This window comes from Salvelinus sp. IW2-2015, linkage group LG11 (genome assembly GCF_002910315.2).
Source record: "Salvelinus sp. IW2-2015 linkage group LG11, ASM291031v2, whole genome shotgun sequence".
NCBI classification, from domain to species: Eukaryota; Metazoa; Chordata; class Actinopteri; order Salmoniformes; family Salmonidae; genus Salvelinus; species Salvelinus sp. IW2-2015.
Genome location: NC_036851.1, coordinates 17551346 through 17569993, shown reverse-complemented (window position 1 = coordinate 17569993; position 18648 = coordinate 17551346). Strand labels below are relative to the sequence as shown.

Below are 18648 nucleotides of genomic sequence, written 5' to 3'. Positions count from 1 at the left end.
AGACTGTTCTCTCTGCTAGCGCACGTCAAGTGGTACCGATGCACCAAGTCTGGAACCAACAGGACCCTGAACAGCTTCTACCCCCAAGACCTATGACTGCTAAATAGTTAGTTCAGGTAGCTATTGGTTAACTATTTAACTATCTGCATTGACATTCTTTTGACTCATCACATACGCTGCTATTACTGTTTATTATCTATCCTGTTGTCTAGTCACTTTTTCCCTACCTATATGTACATCTACCTCAATTACCTCATATTCCTGCACATCAACTGGGTACTGCTACCTCGTGTCTGTAGCTAAGTTATCATTACTCATTGTGTATTTATTCCTGGTGTTATAATTTTTCTATTATTTCAATTTTATGTTGGGAAGGGCCCGTAAGTAAGCATGTCACTGTTTATGTCACGTGTGCTCCCTATAGATCACCAGACTGCTCGTAATGGCGCACACCTTTAACCATCGTTACACGCACCTGTGCGTCATCAGACTCACCTGGACTCCATCACCTCCCTGATTACCTTCCCCAGGCGTTATTGTTTCTGTTCCAGTGTCGAGTCTGTGTGTTGTTCGTGTTTCTTGTTTTGTTTTATGTTGCATTTATTTATTAAAACACTCACTCCCTGAACTTGCTTCCCGACTCTCAGCGTACATCGTTACAGTTTACACCTGTTGTTTACGAAGCACGTGACAAATATCATTCGATTTGTTTTAAGTGACTGACACTGACCAGAATACCAATCCACACTATATTACATTAGACTAGAAGACAACAGGGGTTACAATAACGTGTGTTCACTACATTCTACAGTAGTAATATGCTCTCAGAATGAGCCATACGTACTGTAGTTTTGCTGACTAGAAATGTTCCATCAGTTTCCCAAGAAATAACAAATAATGTTTTTTACTTGTTGGTACATGTACATTATGTGCCTAGTCACTCTCTGCCTATTTCACCTACTGCCTGAATAGAAGTATTTTCTCCACCCCATGCAATAGAGTGGAGACGTCGCCAAAAAATCATTCATTTGGTAAATAAGGAAGAGGAATCAGCCATACTGGGTATTAATTATGAATAATGCATGCTACTTGTGCGTTGTTGTCACCGGTAAAAACATTCAAACGCTTGCTTGCAAACCTCTATTTTGCAATAACTGCAGTCATTTTCCTGGCTGTTTCTTTTGCTATTTATCTGTATTATTGCCCTGGGTTGTCCTGTTTTTGTGTTTTCTCATGTCATGTGACACGCTGTTTGACTATGATGTAGTATGACAGTAAATCCTCTTTCCACAAATTAGAGGCCTGCTAGATTCACAGGTGGTGAACTGCAAGTCATGTACAGTACATTTGTATTCACTGACTATACAAAGTGGAAACAGACATACTGGCACGCAAACATAAGTTGTGTTCATTATTGTGTACCGTAGATCTGTGCTTTGCAGCTCATTTAAATGAACGTAGTACATTTTGCAGAGTGATCTTATCATACTCTTTGACTCTAAATTCACCGTGTCTGTCATAAACCATACTGCTAAGGCTTGAAGAGGCATTGTCTGTTTTCATTACGATGTTCTGAAGCTGTCACTCTGGTGAAACTCAGCATGTTGAATACAGCGCTTGTCACGAACCTGAAAGAACAGTGAGTGAAAATAGTGGTGACCTCTGTTGTGCTGTGATTGATGTGATTTTACAGATGTACCATTTTCACAGTCACTATCATAAGCGTACACATGCAACACTGGAACACGAATGCAAACACATATGCAAACACACACACACACACCATGCACACACACACACACACACACCATGCACACACACACACACACCATGCACACTTCACACACCCTGATCATACCCCATCTGAATTACAAATTAGTTTTATTCTCTGTATCCCTCCCTGGCACACACAAACAACACTGTGACAACAAATTCCTCTCTGACTGCTTAAATCCTATTGGACACGCTGGCAGTACCCAGTTAATATTCATGTAGCTCCTGCACACACGCCCACTGCAGGGCTCCGCTTTATCGGTGCTGGTCACATTGGCACCTCTTCTGGCAGCGCCAAGGCTCCCAGGCTCTGGCCATGCTAATGTAGCAGCCTGCTCCAACAATGGCCCAGGTCAATGGAGCCTCCAGTTGCTAATTGCTTTGGTTTGGAGAGATAACAGAGTTTGATGACGCAGCAGCGAGAGGTTCTGGGAGCAGACAGCGAGGGGAGATGAACTTAATGAATCCTCAGTCACTCCAGCGTTAATAGCATTCCCTCGCCGGCCACCACCGCCATGCAAATTCATCATAAAACCTCCTGATTGTTTGGCATTTTGGAACGTTTGATTGAATTTAAATATCCTGTGTTGTTGTGCTTTTCACATAGATTCTGTGGTGGTTAAGAGAGTGTGACTTATGCAATTAATGATCATACCATCACCTGAAGGCTAACAGGGTGGTTAGCCAATAGGATCATGTCCTACTATCATATATCCCTCAAGGAAATGTAATTACATGATGTAAATGCACCATTCTCGATGAAGAATGTACTGGGAATGTGGGTGTAAATAAAATGGACATCACTCTGCAAAGTCTGTTTGTCCATACAATGAATGTAATCATGCTCACAGTTAAGTTCCTTGTGATACTGGTGCCTACATTATACCATGTAAAATGCTAGATAGGTTTGTAGTTTCAAAGATATCAAGCTGTTTCCATCCATGATATTCCAATAACAGAGAGCAGAGCTGAATAGTCACATACATTTCAGTGCTTATGACAGAATCACTTGCTCATCAGAAGATTACCATTCTCACTGAACAGGAAAAGCCCAACATTTCCAGAATTTGGCTGGAGGGTAGCTAATACAAACTGGACTTGACAATAGATGAATGAAAAGCCAAAGTAACTGTGCTTCCTGGGTTGATTTCCCCCCTCAGGTTGTGATTGCCGGGGAGCGTGATGATGGACCAGTGGGGGTGCACGGTTTGCCAATGCAAGTGGCCTCATGGGATCCACTGAGCATGGAACATAAACAACAGCATACTTAAAATACGCTTCACAGTCTTGCTCTCTTTCTCACCCACTTCATGATTCTCCTCCGGTCCCTCTCACTAACTTCAATATCTTTCCCCTCTCTACCACTCTCTCCTTCCATCACTCCATCCTAATTTTCCTCCCTCTCTCTCTCTCTCTCTCTCTCTCTCTCTCTCTCTCTCTCTCTCTCTCTCTCTCTCTCTCTCTCTCTCTCTCTCTCTCTCTCTCTCTCTCTCTCTCTCTCTCTCTCTCTCTCTCTCTCTCTCTCTCTCTCTCTCTCTCTCTCTCTCTCTCTCTCTCTCTCTCTCTCTCTCTCTCTCTCTCTCTCTCTCTAATGTCTTATCATGGTTTCCCACTGTATTAAAACCATTCAGTAAAAGAGAGGTGACTCTCAATAACCCACCTGGATGTGTAAAGGTTATTGAATGGGGCCAATGCATCCTGCAAAGGGTTGTGTTCAGGTGTTGGCTGTTGCCTAGGGCAGAGTTCCTCTATTTGCTGCAGAGGTGTCTCTGTTCCACAGCAGTGGTAATTGTATACATGGTGTGCTGTGCAGTTTCCCAGTGAAATAATAGTGACCTGAGATGGGCTGCCTATGACAGTCGTCAGACAGGTCTCATCTCTCCCTCTCCAAGTCTGACTGGAGCTGCAGTGTCAGGCCCCTGCCACCAGGTAGCAGAGAGCAGTGTAGGACGGACCCAGGCACCTGGCTCTTCTACAGCCCACAGCCCAGTAAACATCCCTCCAGGGAGCAGGAAGATGAGCAAAGGAAGAGAGAGAGAATGAGGGGGAGGAGGGAGAGAAAGAGAGGCATTCTCTGGCTTAATTTTGCACAGCAAACACAAGACCTTAAGAGTACAAACAATCTACACTCTCTTCAAATTGTGTTTAGTACTATATATTACGATACAATATATGTTTTTCTGTATGTATGAATATTTGTGTGTGTGTGTGTGTGTGTGTTTGTGTGTGTGTGTGTGTGTGTCTGCAGGCACATGTGTGGAATTTAAATGGACCATTGGAGTTGAGAGCAGGGGGACAGAGTGTGGCATTGTGACAATAAGGCCCCTTATACAGTAGAACCTAAAAATACAAGTCAGTGTTCCCGGGAGAGGGCTAGTGCGATCCAGGCCTGGGTAATGAGAGAGTGGAGCTGCCACTAGCCATGCTGTCCCCAGCTCCCTTTGGCCTAGGGCTTAGCATTGGAAATGCACCATCTCAGATAGATTTATCATATCTCTCAAAGCAGCCAGTCTGAAGGGCCTCTCCTCTCACTTTGAGAAGGGCAGCCATCACAGGCCTGGCCCCGTGTCTGACCAAAAAGAGAGAGGGAGAGAGATGGAGAGAAAGAGATGGGGGGGATTTGAGAAGATCGATGGAGAGGGTAAACATTTTGGATGAAAATGCAAGCGAACAGCGGCCTGTAAAAATAGAGCATTGCCAAAAATATTGTTTAAAAAAATGGATGGAGAAAAGGATTAGTTAGAGATTAAAAACATGTTATTTCCTTGTCAGACTGAAACACGACACAAGCAGAACCATGTTTTAATGGTTTATGGGTGCTCTATTTTACAGTTTACATTAGAGATGTCACAGGTATCGACTTTCAGCTTTCTGGACAGTCCATAGTTAGTGACAAGCAGTATTTAAGACTCTTTAAAGGATTAGTTCCCACAAATGACACATTTACCTTATTTTATGGAAAACTAGAAAGTAACCTGTAGATCTAGAGAGTCAGTGTCCGACCAAATGATGTCCAGATTACTTGCTTGTTATCAATGAATCGGAGTATATAGTTAAATATGTTCAAAGGGAACTATCCCTTTAGTCTGAGCCATGGATTAACTTGTAATAACCTGCAACTATACCAGAGAGAAAGGCTGTGTCATCTTTACAGCATCAGAGGCAAAACTCTTAAAAAAGATCTTCCTCTCTTTCATTTAATGTGACATCACCAGCAAAAGACGAGAAATAATTAGAAAAACAAAACATTCCTAAAACGGTCTTCTACTAGTGCAAAGATCTTACATTTAATTGTTATATGTTGTTATGATCCTTCTTAGCAACCCTAATTAGAACTGTTAAAATAATCAAAACATCTCCATGGTAATGAGTTGACCCACAAGAGTAATTTGACAATAATTTGCGATTCACGAGTGATATATTCTTCCCCCTCCGTGCTCATGAATAGAAAGTCATCCTGATAGAGCAGCGACACTCTATAATCAGAGTAGTTCAGGATCCAGTCCAAGAGCCATAGAAACATACACTGACACACTGTCTGTGGCTCTGGTGCCAACACATCCACAAATGCTTCGTCAAATCAGCCATCGATTACACGTCCTCCTCAGCCACTGGTCAAAACCACCTCTTTGGATCTCCCTATTTGTCTATTAACAGGCGAATGTCTTCAGATGCTCCTCAAAAGTATTCAGACGTAGTCTTTATCGACCATAAAAGTATACACCCTTTGTTTCTATAAAGTCTATAGTCCATAGCAGTTTTGGCCATTACATTTGACACTGGACCTCGGTGTCTCGGTCCATCAGAGAGTCTTTTTTTTTATATGTTCTTTAGTTTTTGTCACAGCTTGGTATTATGGGATGACTGACAGTCTTCCGCCAGTCGGCAGTCTAAGTGTCTCAGATATGAGTGCCGTCCTTTCTTTACATATGGAGTTAACGTTAGAGAGACTTGGTGATGTCGCTGCTCAGTGATTCTCTTGCTATCGTGTGACCTACGAGAGAGAAAGCAAAGAACAGAAGATCAGAGAGTTGAGCCAGTGATACAATTATCTTTGAGGGACTTAGCAAATGACACAGCGTGCACATCTACGAAATAAAACCTCCCGCAGCCCCCCTCCAATGATGGTAGAGGGAACTGACGTCTATGAACCTGTGTTTTCCCACTGTGTTAGTGATAACCTTCATTCTACAGGGCCATCAGGCATCTACACCCCTGCAGCGTGGGAGTGAGACAGACAGACAGACAGACAAAGAAAGAGAGTTCGCGTCACACATTCACATCAAACACGGAGATAGATAGAGAGGGACAGAAAGAAGGTCACAGATAGACAGACGGAGATGGGGAGAGGGAACGAGTCGCTGGAAGGAACAGTTGCCGTGGAGTCGGTTTCGTTGCAGCAATCTCCTGAGACATCTGCCACCACGTCTCCTAATAGCTGTGCTCCTGTTTCACACTGAGCAAATGCAGAATTCATGTCCGTTGATGAAGCACGGTTCCCCCTCGCTCCCTCACCCTCCCTCAACAGCTGATTAGCTAGACAGTCAAAGAGGGAGAGAAAAAGCGATAGAGGATGGTGATGACTTCACATATCAGTCTTTCAGTTGTTCAGAGACCCAGGGTTATTAATTCTAACGGCAGTCTCTTTGCGACCATTCATCCTTCCGTATATCCCCCTCACCAATATAATTAGGACTTAATTTGAAAGCCTCCATGGATCCCCTAGCCATAATGCTTTCTAATGAATGCGACAGATGTTCTGCTGTTATTCCGTCTCTGAGTAATTACTCTTACGGTGCCTGTGTGCTCCCTACAACTGTTTTTCTTTTTATATTTCACCTGTGAGTAAACCACACCTGCTCCATCCGACAATACACACACCCACACCCCTGTCCATCAGTCGGTCCCGCAAATTAACTTCCACACATCAAAATATTACTGTAGAAAGGAGGTGAAGGGCTTTCATTAAAATATATGTATCTCATATAAACAACAGTGATTATCATACTGCTTGTCTGGTTTACTGTTACAGTCTGTACCTACATTATGTGCAGCTTTGTGTTTTCTATGGCATTCATTTTCCATCCCTCTTTCCAGATCTTTGCAAACATTGCTCACTTGGGGCTCCACAGATGATTGGCTCTTTTCTTCCATGAACTTCCCATTTATGTCACATATGTGACGACCCTCCCACTCTGTCTGCCATATTCTCTCTTTGTTCTTGTTTCCTTATTAGGATGCCGGTGGGCGGAGTTGGGAGGGTCGTCAGCTACATGGGAAACACCTGGGCCCGCTGTGTCATAGGATAAATACACCACTTCTCCATTCATGGAGGAGACTCTCTCCATGCAGACACCTTTACAGATTTTGTTGTGTATCTTGGTGGTTTTTTGGTTGTCTGCTTTGGCACCTTTCAACACCCTGCATTATCACATTCATGCATGCAAAACACTCACTTACACTACTGATTACTGATTACACACACCATTGTATATTGTACTTAGTTAATAAATATATTTTGTTATTCCTTATCTCCACGTTGTCTCCCTTTTGTTATGGGCTTTGAGCCGGTTCGTGACACATACATTGGGACTTTATTGGCTATTTCTGATCAAACCATCCTGTACTTAGAGGATTATCCTAATACACTACTGTACCTAAACTTCTGTCCCATCTTTTCTGTCTTCTAAAATATGAAAACAAGTAAGTGTAAGCTTCCTCATCTTAAAAGTGTGTTTACGAGACTTGAGTTGAGACAAGATGCTGTATGGGAGAAAGGTTGTCAATTTAATTGACATCAAACGTTACTCAAGCTGGAGAATGTGATAGAACTAGCAGGCTTTTCCTAAGTACTGTGTGGACTTCATGGGTTCCTAGTAAATACTGATAGGATATTTTCTTTTGTTGATGTATTCAGATTGCATATTGATTCATGAAAGAATATTATTTTGTCATTATTTTTATTTTGTCATTATCAAAGACTGTATTGATTAATTGCTAATTAATAATCATAGAAGCTCAAGTATTCTTCAGTATCACCAAGGGAAAAAATTGTGACAAGCCAAGGAACATCTCTCTCTCTCTCTCTCTCGCTCTCTCTCTCGCCCACTACTCTCTCTCACACACACACACACACACACACACACACACACACACACACACACACACACACAGAGAGAGAGAGAGTGGAAAAGGACCCTGTCCTCTCACCTTGGTGGTTTTGACTTTGTTTCCAGTGTTGCAGGACCAGCCGGTGAGGTCAGGGAGCACCTTACATTCCTCTCCCTCCATGCAGGGTTCATCTGACACCACCACTTCTGAATCACGATGGAGGGCGGGAGAAGAGGAGGAGGAGAGAGAGAGCACCTGAGACCTGAAACTGAGAGGGGTGGCAGGTACAGGGCAGAACAATGTGCAGAAGCAAACTTGCCAGTGTTGGTACAGTATGAGAGAATAGATTCTATAGAGGAGAAAGTAATCTGGAAGTAGGAAGGGAGTTGGCTCAGCCCACAATCGCATGTTTTTACCCATTGATTATTAGCATCATTCATATCATAAAACCTTATTAGGTGCAACATTGTGAAATGAAACATTTCACCAAAAGTCTGCTTTTATTGGCGGGCCACTGTGTTTGGCAGAATCTAGCATAAAAGATGGATTTGAATCAAAGAATCAGATATATTATTTACCAAGCTTTGTGTGTCACGATAGATCAGTAGTTCACCTGGTGTGTACAATTCAACCATAGAAATACTTCAAGTATAACATGAAAGGGTGTTCTGCTGTCCAAGACATAGGCTAAACATTGATCTGTTTCATTGGTTTGATGTTCAGATCAAACCAAAGTACCATGACTCCATAACACATTCAATCACTTTTCTCAAATACAATGAAGGCACACACACACACACACACACCACACACACACCACCAACACACACACACACACCACCTAACACACACACACGCACACACACACCACCCACACACACACACACACACACACACACACACACACACACACACACACACACACACACAGTTCCAACAACGTTCATAGACAAACAAACAGATGTGTCTTTCCACCAAAATAACAGTATGTGTATGACGTGTTGGATGTTAAGGAGAAGTTCCAGGGTGTGGATAAAACATGAGCAAAAGCTAAAAAAAAATATTTTAAAAAATGTGTCCTTTTAGAAATGGCAACGCTCTCAGTATAGTGCTGCAGGTTGTTAGATGTTGTACACATGAAATTGTGTCATTCTGACCTTTATCCACAACGTTATATTCCATTTTGTGCAACTCAAGTCATACTTTTCCCTGTACGCAGTCGCAAGCTACACTGAGATGTATCACAGATGGATAGGGGAAACTGCTCAAATCAAACAAGATAGAATATACCGTTGCGGATAAAGTTCTGAATGACACAATTTCATGTGTACAACATCTAAAGACCTGCATTACTATACTGAGAGCGTTGCCATTTCTAAAAGGACATATTTGGGTGTTTTTGTTGCTCTTGTTGATGTTTTATCCACACCCTGGTACTGCAGAACGAGCATGAGGAAGTCTATCGCTGGTTGGGGTACGTTTCTCAAAACCAAGTGAAATCAACCAACATATTGATTTGGTAGAAAAAAATATGAACATCTCCTTTAACAATAAATATCAGCCCAATAGGCACTGACACAGAACTTTTTCCTCTCACTCTGATTGTCCACTCATACTGCTCTGCCTTGTACTGTCCACCCTCCCAGGCCAGTCAGTGATCCATCACAGTCAGTGATCCACGGCTAGAAGGCTAAAACCAGGCAGGAAGATCTGTCTCCATCCATCCATCTATTCTTCCTTCTTCACTACTGGGATGGGGGACGCATGGTGTGGACTCTCGAGTACGTATCCAACTTTGATAGGCCAATCAATTAAAAGAGGCAAATTATTGTGTTTTAGAGGGAGTCTCCCATTGAGTCCTGTTTTACAGTCGATTGTTCCTCACAAATGGAAGAGAAGGGGTGAAATCTGCAGCAAAATGGTTTTAAATGGAATTATGCAAAAGAACACGAGCAAATCCTCTCAAGCGTCGTGTAAGAACCCCCAACTGAGAGATAGAGATGACTGGAGGAGTTCACCAAGACTGCTTCTTTCCAATGAGTGAGGGAGTGAATGAATGCACAGAAAGAAAGAGAGAGAGAAAGAAAGAGAGAGAATAAAAGAGAGAGAGTGAGTAAGTGAAAGAGAGAGACATTGAGGGTGAAAGAGAGGAGGAGATAGACGCAGAGAGAGAGAGAAAGAGAAACAGAGAGAGCATAAACAAGGGAGAGAGGATGACACCATTTACGAAGACTAAGAGTCCCCTTAATAAATTATGCTTAGCCTGGCAGGGCACTCCAGAGAACATGCTGTTATGATGCACGAGCTCAGTGGCAGTAAAGGGTTCTAAAAACCAATGACTGTGTAATGGTCGTTAATGTTGCCATTATGGTGTCTGCCGTGGTGCTTTACGCTACCACCATGTTATTTAGAGCTAATGAGCATGGCCTGAAGAAGAGCCATTAGAGTTGGAGTTCTCAGAGACTTCATCTCACGTTCTACGGAGTGGGCAGGGAGGCTGTGACATCGCAGACCTGCCTGTCATTCTGCAGAATGGACGGGAGTGGCTAATAGCTTATGATGTCATGGCATGGCCAGGGGCTGTTGGATGGATAGCAACAACAGAATACCTAGAGGAGTGCTGATGAACTACGGTAATAAAGGGAATTCCTGAGAGGTGCTGACATGGACTAGTCTAGTATTTATATAGCCTGTTTTACATCAGTAGTTGTCACAAAGTGCTTATACAGAAACCCAGCCTAAAACCCCGAAGAGCAAGCCATGCAGATGAATTTGAAGCACAGTGGCTAGAAAAAACTCCCTAGAAAGACAGGAACCTAGGAAGAAACGTAGAGAGGAACCAGGCTTTGAGGGGTGGCCAGTCTTCTTCTGGTTGAGCCCAGTAGACATGATAAGAGTACATGGCCATTAAGGCTAGATTGTTTTTCAAGATGTTCAAATGTTCATACTGTAGATGACAAGCAGGGTCAAATAGCCTATCTGTTCATCATAGGCTACCATGTAAGGTGCACTGCACTTACTCATCCATGTATCATGTCAGTGATGACCGCAAATAAAGCAACTTAGTTTGGGATCTATGTCTGGAAATAAGAACCACATTCCTCAGAATCTCTTCTCCCAGAGACAGATGGGTATAACTGAGATCCATCTCTCTTCGTCAGCAGTCAGTGATGAATCTGATAGTCTATCGACAGAATTACCACCATTAATTCACAGAGAGCAGAGCAGTGTGTCACCACTATAGCAAGCTACCATCCAGAAATCATACTCCACGTTGTCATTAAACATCTGACTACTGTAGCTAGTTACCATCCAGAAGCTCATACTCCACGTGTCATTAAACATTCTGACTACTGTAGCTAGTTACCATCCAGAAGCCATACTCACGTGTTCATTAAAACATCGACTACTGAGCTAGTTACCATCCAGAAATCATACTCCACGTGTCATTAAACATCTGACTACTTGTAGCTAGTTACTATCCAGAAAGCTCGATCCACGTGTCATTAAACATCTGACTACCTGTTAGTAGTTACATCCAGAAGCCATACTCACGTTGTCATTAAACATCTGACTTACTGTAGCTAGTTACCATCCAGAAGGGCCATACTCCCACGTGTCATTAACATCTTGACTACTGTAGCTAGTTTACCATCCAGAAAATTCATTACTCCACGTGTCATTAAACATCTGACTACTGTAGCTAGTTACCATCCAGAAATCATACTCCACGTGTCATTAAACATCTGACTACTGTAGCTAGCTACCATCCAGAAGCTCTACTCCACGTGTCATTAAACATCTGACTGCTGACGCTCCACTCAGAAATGAGTCTAAACTTTTTCAGGAAATCTCAGTATGTCTGAGAGCAGTTGTTATTAAGTAAATCAAATGATATTGTTAATGGAGACTTCTGTGAATTCCATGATAGGGAGCAAGTTAGTGTTGTCTTCCCCAATCCCTGGCTTTGTTGCTGGTCTCAGGGGGTGATTCTAAAGGCTGCCTAGAGGATTAGACAGAGATGATGTCCATCCACCACAGCACTGACACGTCACAGGTCACAGCAGATTCAATCCGTCTTTGACTACACTGCCTGTCAAAACATCAGGTTAAGTGTCTGTGTGTGTGTGTGTGTATGTGTGTGTGTGTGTGTGTGTGTGTGTGTGTGTGTGTGTGTGTGTGTGTGTGTGTGTGTGTGTGTGTGTGTGTGTGTGTGTGTGTGTGTGTGTGTGTGTGTGTGTGTGTGTGTGTGTGTGTGTGTGGTGTGTGTGTGTGTGTGTTTTTGGTGTGGGAGCCCACCATTGGTGAAGAATGGATGAAAAACAGTGGCCCATCTCGCTGCTAGCGGGGTCTGTTTCCGTCTGTGTTCCAGGTATAATGCATGATAATTCGTTTTTACCAAAAACTAAACATGACATACATAATGATTTTGTTACATTCTAAGCTAATGTAGGCCACGTGACCTGAGTAAAGTTAAATACAAATAGCAGTAGATAATTTACAATTCAACTTCAATTAGAGTATGCACCTCTCCCTACATATCTTGTAAACATAACAGCAGACAAGTCAGATTACTGTATGGTATTTTTTGTGGGCTACAATGCATAATTTGTTCCCATTGGACTACAAAGGCATAATACAAAACGTAACCAAGCATGAGGTTTTAGAGTGTTCATCAAATAGTACTTAACAAGGCTGGGGTTGAACTCACTGTGAATACAACGATGTGATATTATGCATGTGTATATATCATCATAGGTCTGGGGAGTATGTGGGCAGGGGTAGATGTCTGTGTGAGTGTGTGTGTGTGTGTGTGTGTGTGTTGTGTGTGTGTGTGTGTGTGTGTGGTGTGTGTGTGTGTGTGTGTGTGTGTGTGTGTGTGTGTGTGTGGTGTGTTGTGGTGTGTGTGTGTGTGTGTGTGTGTGTGTGTGTGTGTGTGTGTGTGTGTTTTTGTGGGAGGACAGGGGTTCACATGTTTTATTTGTCTATTACGTTTATTTGGTACGAACAATGTACAACAAATATAAGTCTCAGAATATGAGAAGTGATGTTGTTGCACCAGATTATACCGTCATCCCATGTGTACTATATACTGAGCAGTCCCCATGTGTACTATTTATGAGCAGTCCCCATGTGTTACTATATTGACAGTCCCATGTGTACTATATATGAGAGCAGTCCCCATGTGTACTATATATGAGCTAGTCCCATGTGTACTATTTATGAGCAGTCCCCATGTGTACTATATATGAAGTCAGTCCATGTGTACTATATATGAGCAGTCCCCATGTGTATATTAGAGCATCCCATGTTATATATATGAGCAGTCCCCATGTGTACTATATATGAGCAGTGCCCATGTGTACTATATATGAGCAGTCCCATGTGTACTGTAATATGAGCAGTCCCCAGGTGTACTTATATGAGCAGTCCCCATGTGTACTATATATGAGCAGTCCCCATGTGTACTATTTATGAGCAGTCCCCATGTGTACATATATGAGCAGTCCCCATGTGTACTATATATGAGCAGTCCCCATGTGTACTATATATGAGCAGTCCCCATGTGTCTATTTATGAGGCAGTCCCATGTGTACTATATATGAGCAGTCCCCATGTGTACTATATATGAGCCAGTCCCCATGTGTACTATATATGAGCAGTCCCCATGTGTACTATATATGAGCAGTCCCCATGTGTACTATATATGAGCAGTGCCCATGTGTACTATATATGAGCAGTCCCATGTGTTACTGTATATGAGCAGTCCCCCCATGTGTACATTATGAAGCAGTCCCCATGTTTACTATATATGAGCAGTCCCCATGTGTCTATATATGAGCAGTCCCCATGTGTACTATATATGAGCAGTCCCCATGAGTACTATATATGAGCAGTGCATGCATGTGGGAGGCACTATACATGTCGGACGTAAAAGCTTAACACTAATGGTTCTATGTCCTTACAAATCATTAACATTTAAAGGCTATCTGGAGAACCTGCATGCTCAAACACACACGGACGCACACATGCACACACACACGGAGGGCATGGATTTAATTTGCTCCACTCAACAGGGGAGGACAGAAAGGGTGAGACAACTGGCTGACTTCCAAAATAGGATTCAGCAGCAGAAGCCCCCGTGGCGTACGAGTCGTTCCATTCACTGGACTCTCTGTATAGTCATAGCAGAAAAGGGGCATCCATCTCTTTCAGAAATGATTAAGTAAAAACCTATCTGTGTTCAAGTGCCACACACGCACCAAGCATGCAGACAAATACACACACACACACAGACACAGACACATACACACACAGACACCGGAACAATAGACTTGCCAGATACCAAGATGAACTTAACATACTGTTTAAGAAACAAAAACAGCAAACACAACACAGAAAAAGATAGCACCTCACATGTGTATAGAAAGTATAGTACCAGTCAAAAGTTTGAACACACCTATTAATCAAGGGTTTTTCTTTATTTTTACTATTTTCTACATTGTAGAATAATAGTGAATACATCTCCAAACTTTGACTGGTACTGTAGATACTTGCTCAGATCTACACTAACATTGTCACGCATACACACACACACACAGACACACACACATGTGCACACACACACACACACACACACACACACACACACACACAAACAACTCTAACCCTGTCACACAGCCAATACAAGTGAATTAACCCCCCTCCGGTGGAGAGCTCAATAACACAGCACCTTAAGACGAGTTCTCCGCCATCGGAGGCCAAACAGCGATAACAATCTACATCCATTCACGCCTTTCTGTTAGAATGAAATGGCTTGATTTAGACCCATGTTGACTCAGGTTGGTAAAGCTGACTTTGACACAGGTTAATGTTGTATAATAATGCAGTATAATCCAGTGCTGGCACTGAGCGCCCACCTGTCCACGTGGACATCCCCACGGTGTGTTCTGATAAATAGAAGTCATCTTCTTGACCTCTGCTTATTGGTCATGATGAATTCCACCCCATAGACTGAATCTAAGAGCTGCGCAGCAAGAAGGAAGTCGTAAGGGGGCGTTCCACTCTCTGCTTCCAACTCCAACACAGCCTTTATTAACCAACACACAGCTAAAGACATTCTCCAGTAATTCCCATATAAAGCCTGAAGGGAATGTGCTTCAAGATGAACCGAAGAAGAGAAGAAAAGAGGAGATGAAGAAAGCTGTGGGATTCTGATACAGTGAGACAGGAAAATGTCAGCCGTTGGTCTTTAACAAGCTGGCTTAATGATAACAGGTCAGACTTCACCACACCCGGTAATGGAGCACAACATTCTGCCCTACAAAGGCAAACCGCAGTAACTACACTTTTGATCAAAATATACCACAATTCTGTATAGCCACACATTTTCAAAATGCATATTATCGAGAGAGGTGTGATGAATGGTGTGCTCCATTACTGGGTGCTGTGACTCATCACACCTCTCTCAATAATATGGTTTTTCAGAATGTCTTTGCAATGAAGAGCTGTTGGAAATTGATGTACAGTATTTTACAGTTAATGGAATGTCCCTCATCTAAACCTTACCACACTCATCACTGGTATTAAATTAAAAGGTGAGGGGATGGCCATCTGGCTGGTGACAGTAGGGACATCATTCTGCCTGGGATACTTTATAACTCTGAGCTGTTAGGCCCAGTGGAGACAGTGTGACTGTGGTAAACAAGACATATTTTTACTGCTCTTCACCGCTCTTCACCTTTACAGTCATTATCTATCTAACCACATAGGCCTACATACATTTAGGGAGGGAATAAGATTGAGAGATAAAAAAAGAACTGTACTGTTACAGTATATAGCTATTTTGCAGTTTATAAATTGTCACAATAGTGCATTATTCAGTGGGCAGATGGCCCCCAGAAGGCTCTCTCCAAAGGGCTATCTCTGAGACCCCTGACCTCACCCGAGGGTCAGCGTTAAACACAACAGCACAGTGGAGTCCTCAGGGCTCCTCTTCAGTCCAGGCAGCTCCCTCATATAGAGAGGTACCCAAGAGGGACTAAACCAGAACAAAATGGAGGATACTGGAAAGAGCCTCTCTCTGTCCATTGCCTGAGAGGACACAGTGCCTCGCACAGCTCTAATGATGTTTAATAGCTATGTCCGCAGTGGAATAGCTCTCTAGGGCATTTTCTTATATTAGGAGGGTTAGACATGTGGGATGTAGTGAGGGGTAAGGGCATTTCTGTGTACTGTATTTGTATTTTTTCAGGGCTTTGCAGCTTTCTCCAGAATTCTCCTTTATGACATTTTTGGCTCTAAACCAATATCTAAGATACATAAAAAATATATTTATATTATTTATATTTATTATGTTTCCTATCAGGTAAACAAAATGAAAGATACATGAGAAAACTAGCCTTGGGTACCAGCAGGCGCCTTAAAGACAAATGGCTATTGAACAGTGCCCTCTATTGGTTAGTCATAGGAACTGTATATCATATGTTTAAGGTGAGTGAAAAGGGATACATTTACATTTTAATCACTCTTTAGCAGAAACTCTAAGAAAATGCATTCATATGACCATGCAGCATGGACCCTATGCAATAGTTTCTGCAAGTATTGTTGAACATTGACAATGTTACGGTAGTTTGTCATAAAAAAAATACAGAATTTCCAAATAACAACTGCACTTTACTGTAAGATGCTTTACTGTAAAAATCTCCCATCATTACAATACTTTTGTTATTCATATATAGTACAATGGAAAAGCCCCCATCCAAGGTCTCCACATCTGTATCTGAGACATGAAGCAGCTATGTGACTGGAAGTTCAGTCTGCACTGGAACTGAGCTGACCAGCGCAGGACAACCTCTTTCTTAGAAAGGAAAGAACAGGAGAGAAAAAACATGGAAGAAGCTAAACAGAGACATTAAAGCTAGAGCCTGAGGTTACTTCACCAGTCCCTGCAGGTCTGTCTCGGTTCTGTTTGATTCATCCTCTCCGCTCACGTACGGGACAACTATCTGGTTCCCACTGGAGGGGGGTTAATTCATCTGGATTGGCTGTGCGACAGAGTTAGGGTGTGTGTGTATATGTGCCAGGGGATAGGGAGAAGGGGAGGCCTGTCTGATGAGGGTCAGTTGACACTCAGAGGCTCTGTCTCTCCCTCAAGAGCGGAAACCCTCAACACCATAGACAGGCAATGCAAGGTCGATCAAAATGACTCCTGGGTTTTCTCTCTCTATCGTCGCTAAGACAACACCATCCCCTTCATAACTCCTCGCCTTGCACTCTCTTGCTCCATTTCTCCATCTTTCTTTCTCTCTCTCTCTCTCTCTCTCTCTCTCTCTCTCTCTCTCTCTCTCTCTCTCTCTCTCTCTCTCTCTCTCTCTCTCTCTCTCTCTCTCTCTCTCTCTCTCTCTCTCTCTCTCTCTCTCTCTCTCTCTCTCTCTCTCTCTCTCTCTGTCTCTCTCTCTCTCTCTGTCTCTGTCTCTGTCTCTGTCTCTGTCTCTGTCTCTCTCACATACACACACACAAACACACACTTTTGTCCGGCAATCTTTTTTATAATGAAATGTAATCTATTTTCCTAAGGGTTTTATTTGTGGAAACCTGATTCAACAATATTGAGTCTAGAGATATGACAGGGTGCGAGGGAGCAGAAAATTATTTTTCTATTACCATCTGACATACTGTATGGTCGAAAGGCCTGAATTGATGTGAAATGGAATGCTTTCCCAAATTAAATCAACCCTTTTAAATTGTGTTTTTTTTATTTCAGGCCTTGGGCCAAACCTTCAGAGGCTGCCAGATGTACTATATTTCCCTCTCCTTTCATATTCCTCTAGAGGATAAGAGAAGGAAGGCGACACTGCAGAGTGATCTTCCATTACCTGCATTAGTCTGCTGTGTCCCTAGCCTTTAATGTTACATGATCTACTATAAACAGGATGGGGGACAGACTGCACCACAGAGAAATACACACCCACTTTATCATGAAGTAAAGAACTAAAGCACTTTGTGAGACTATTAGAGTGTGTGCCAGCTTCCTGTCCATGCAGGAAGTGGCTAAGTCTGGCTGTGTGGTAAATATTTCAACAAGTCCTTCAAACACAGCTCTGATGGGATCTTCACAATCAGAACAGCTTCTAAGACTATGTTGGTATTCATTGCTAACATCCATGTGTAAGCAAATTAAAATAAATGACACCCACATGCCAGTGGAGGCTGCTGAGGGGAGGACGGCTCATAATAATGGCTGGAACAGAGCAAATGGAATGGTATCAAACAAATGGAAACCATGTGTTATATGTATTCGATACCATTACACTATATTCGTTCCAGCCGTTACCACGAGCCCGTCTTCCCCAATTAAGGTGCCACCAACCTCCTGTGCCATATGCACACATGTACACACACACAAACACACACACATACACACAGTAGTCAAGTGTGATCACACGCATATCCTTTAGGGGGTTATAGGGCCGGTATGAAATAAATATAGCCCGCACACTCATAGGCTCCACCACGTACCTGTATTAATAAACAAACAACATTTCAATCCTGCAAGGATCTTCTTCAGGTCCCACACACACACACAATGTACGTTTACCTTCCACACAGGAGGGCCTGGCTCTGGTTGTGCCAGCGACCTGGCCTGGGAAACAGGAGCACTTGACGGTCTGAGAACGCTCCTCAATCTTGTTCTTATTACAACAGCGGTGGATGGCCACCACCTCACACGTCCCCTGCTTCACCTGGTAGGAGGCTGAGAGA

At 42.8% G+C, this 18648-nt stretch overlaps 1 protein-coding gene across 1 annotated transcript in view; it reads right to left on the bottom strand.

The window, feature by feature from the left end:
• Window positions 1–4569: 4569 nt before the first annotated feature.
• Window positions 4570–18648, bottom strand: part of LOC111969934 (chemokine-like protein TAFA-4) — a 47708-nt gene continuing 33629 nt past the window's right edge. The window contains 4 exon segments of the mRNA XM_070445572.1: window positions 4570–5767; window positions 7984–8072; window positions 8075–8107; window positions 18485–18640. Coding sequence (XP_070301673.1) covers window positions 5756–5767; window positions 7984–8072; window positions 8075–8107; window positions 18485–18640 — 290 coding nt within the window. The 3' untranslated portion in view covers window positions 4570–5755.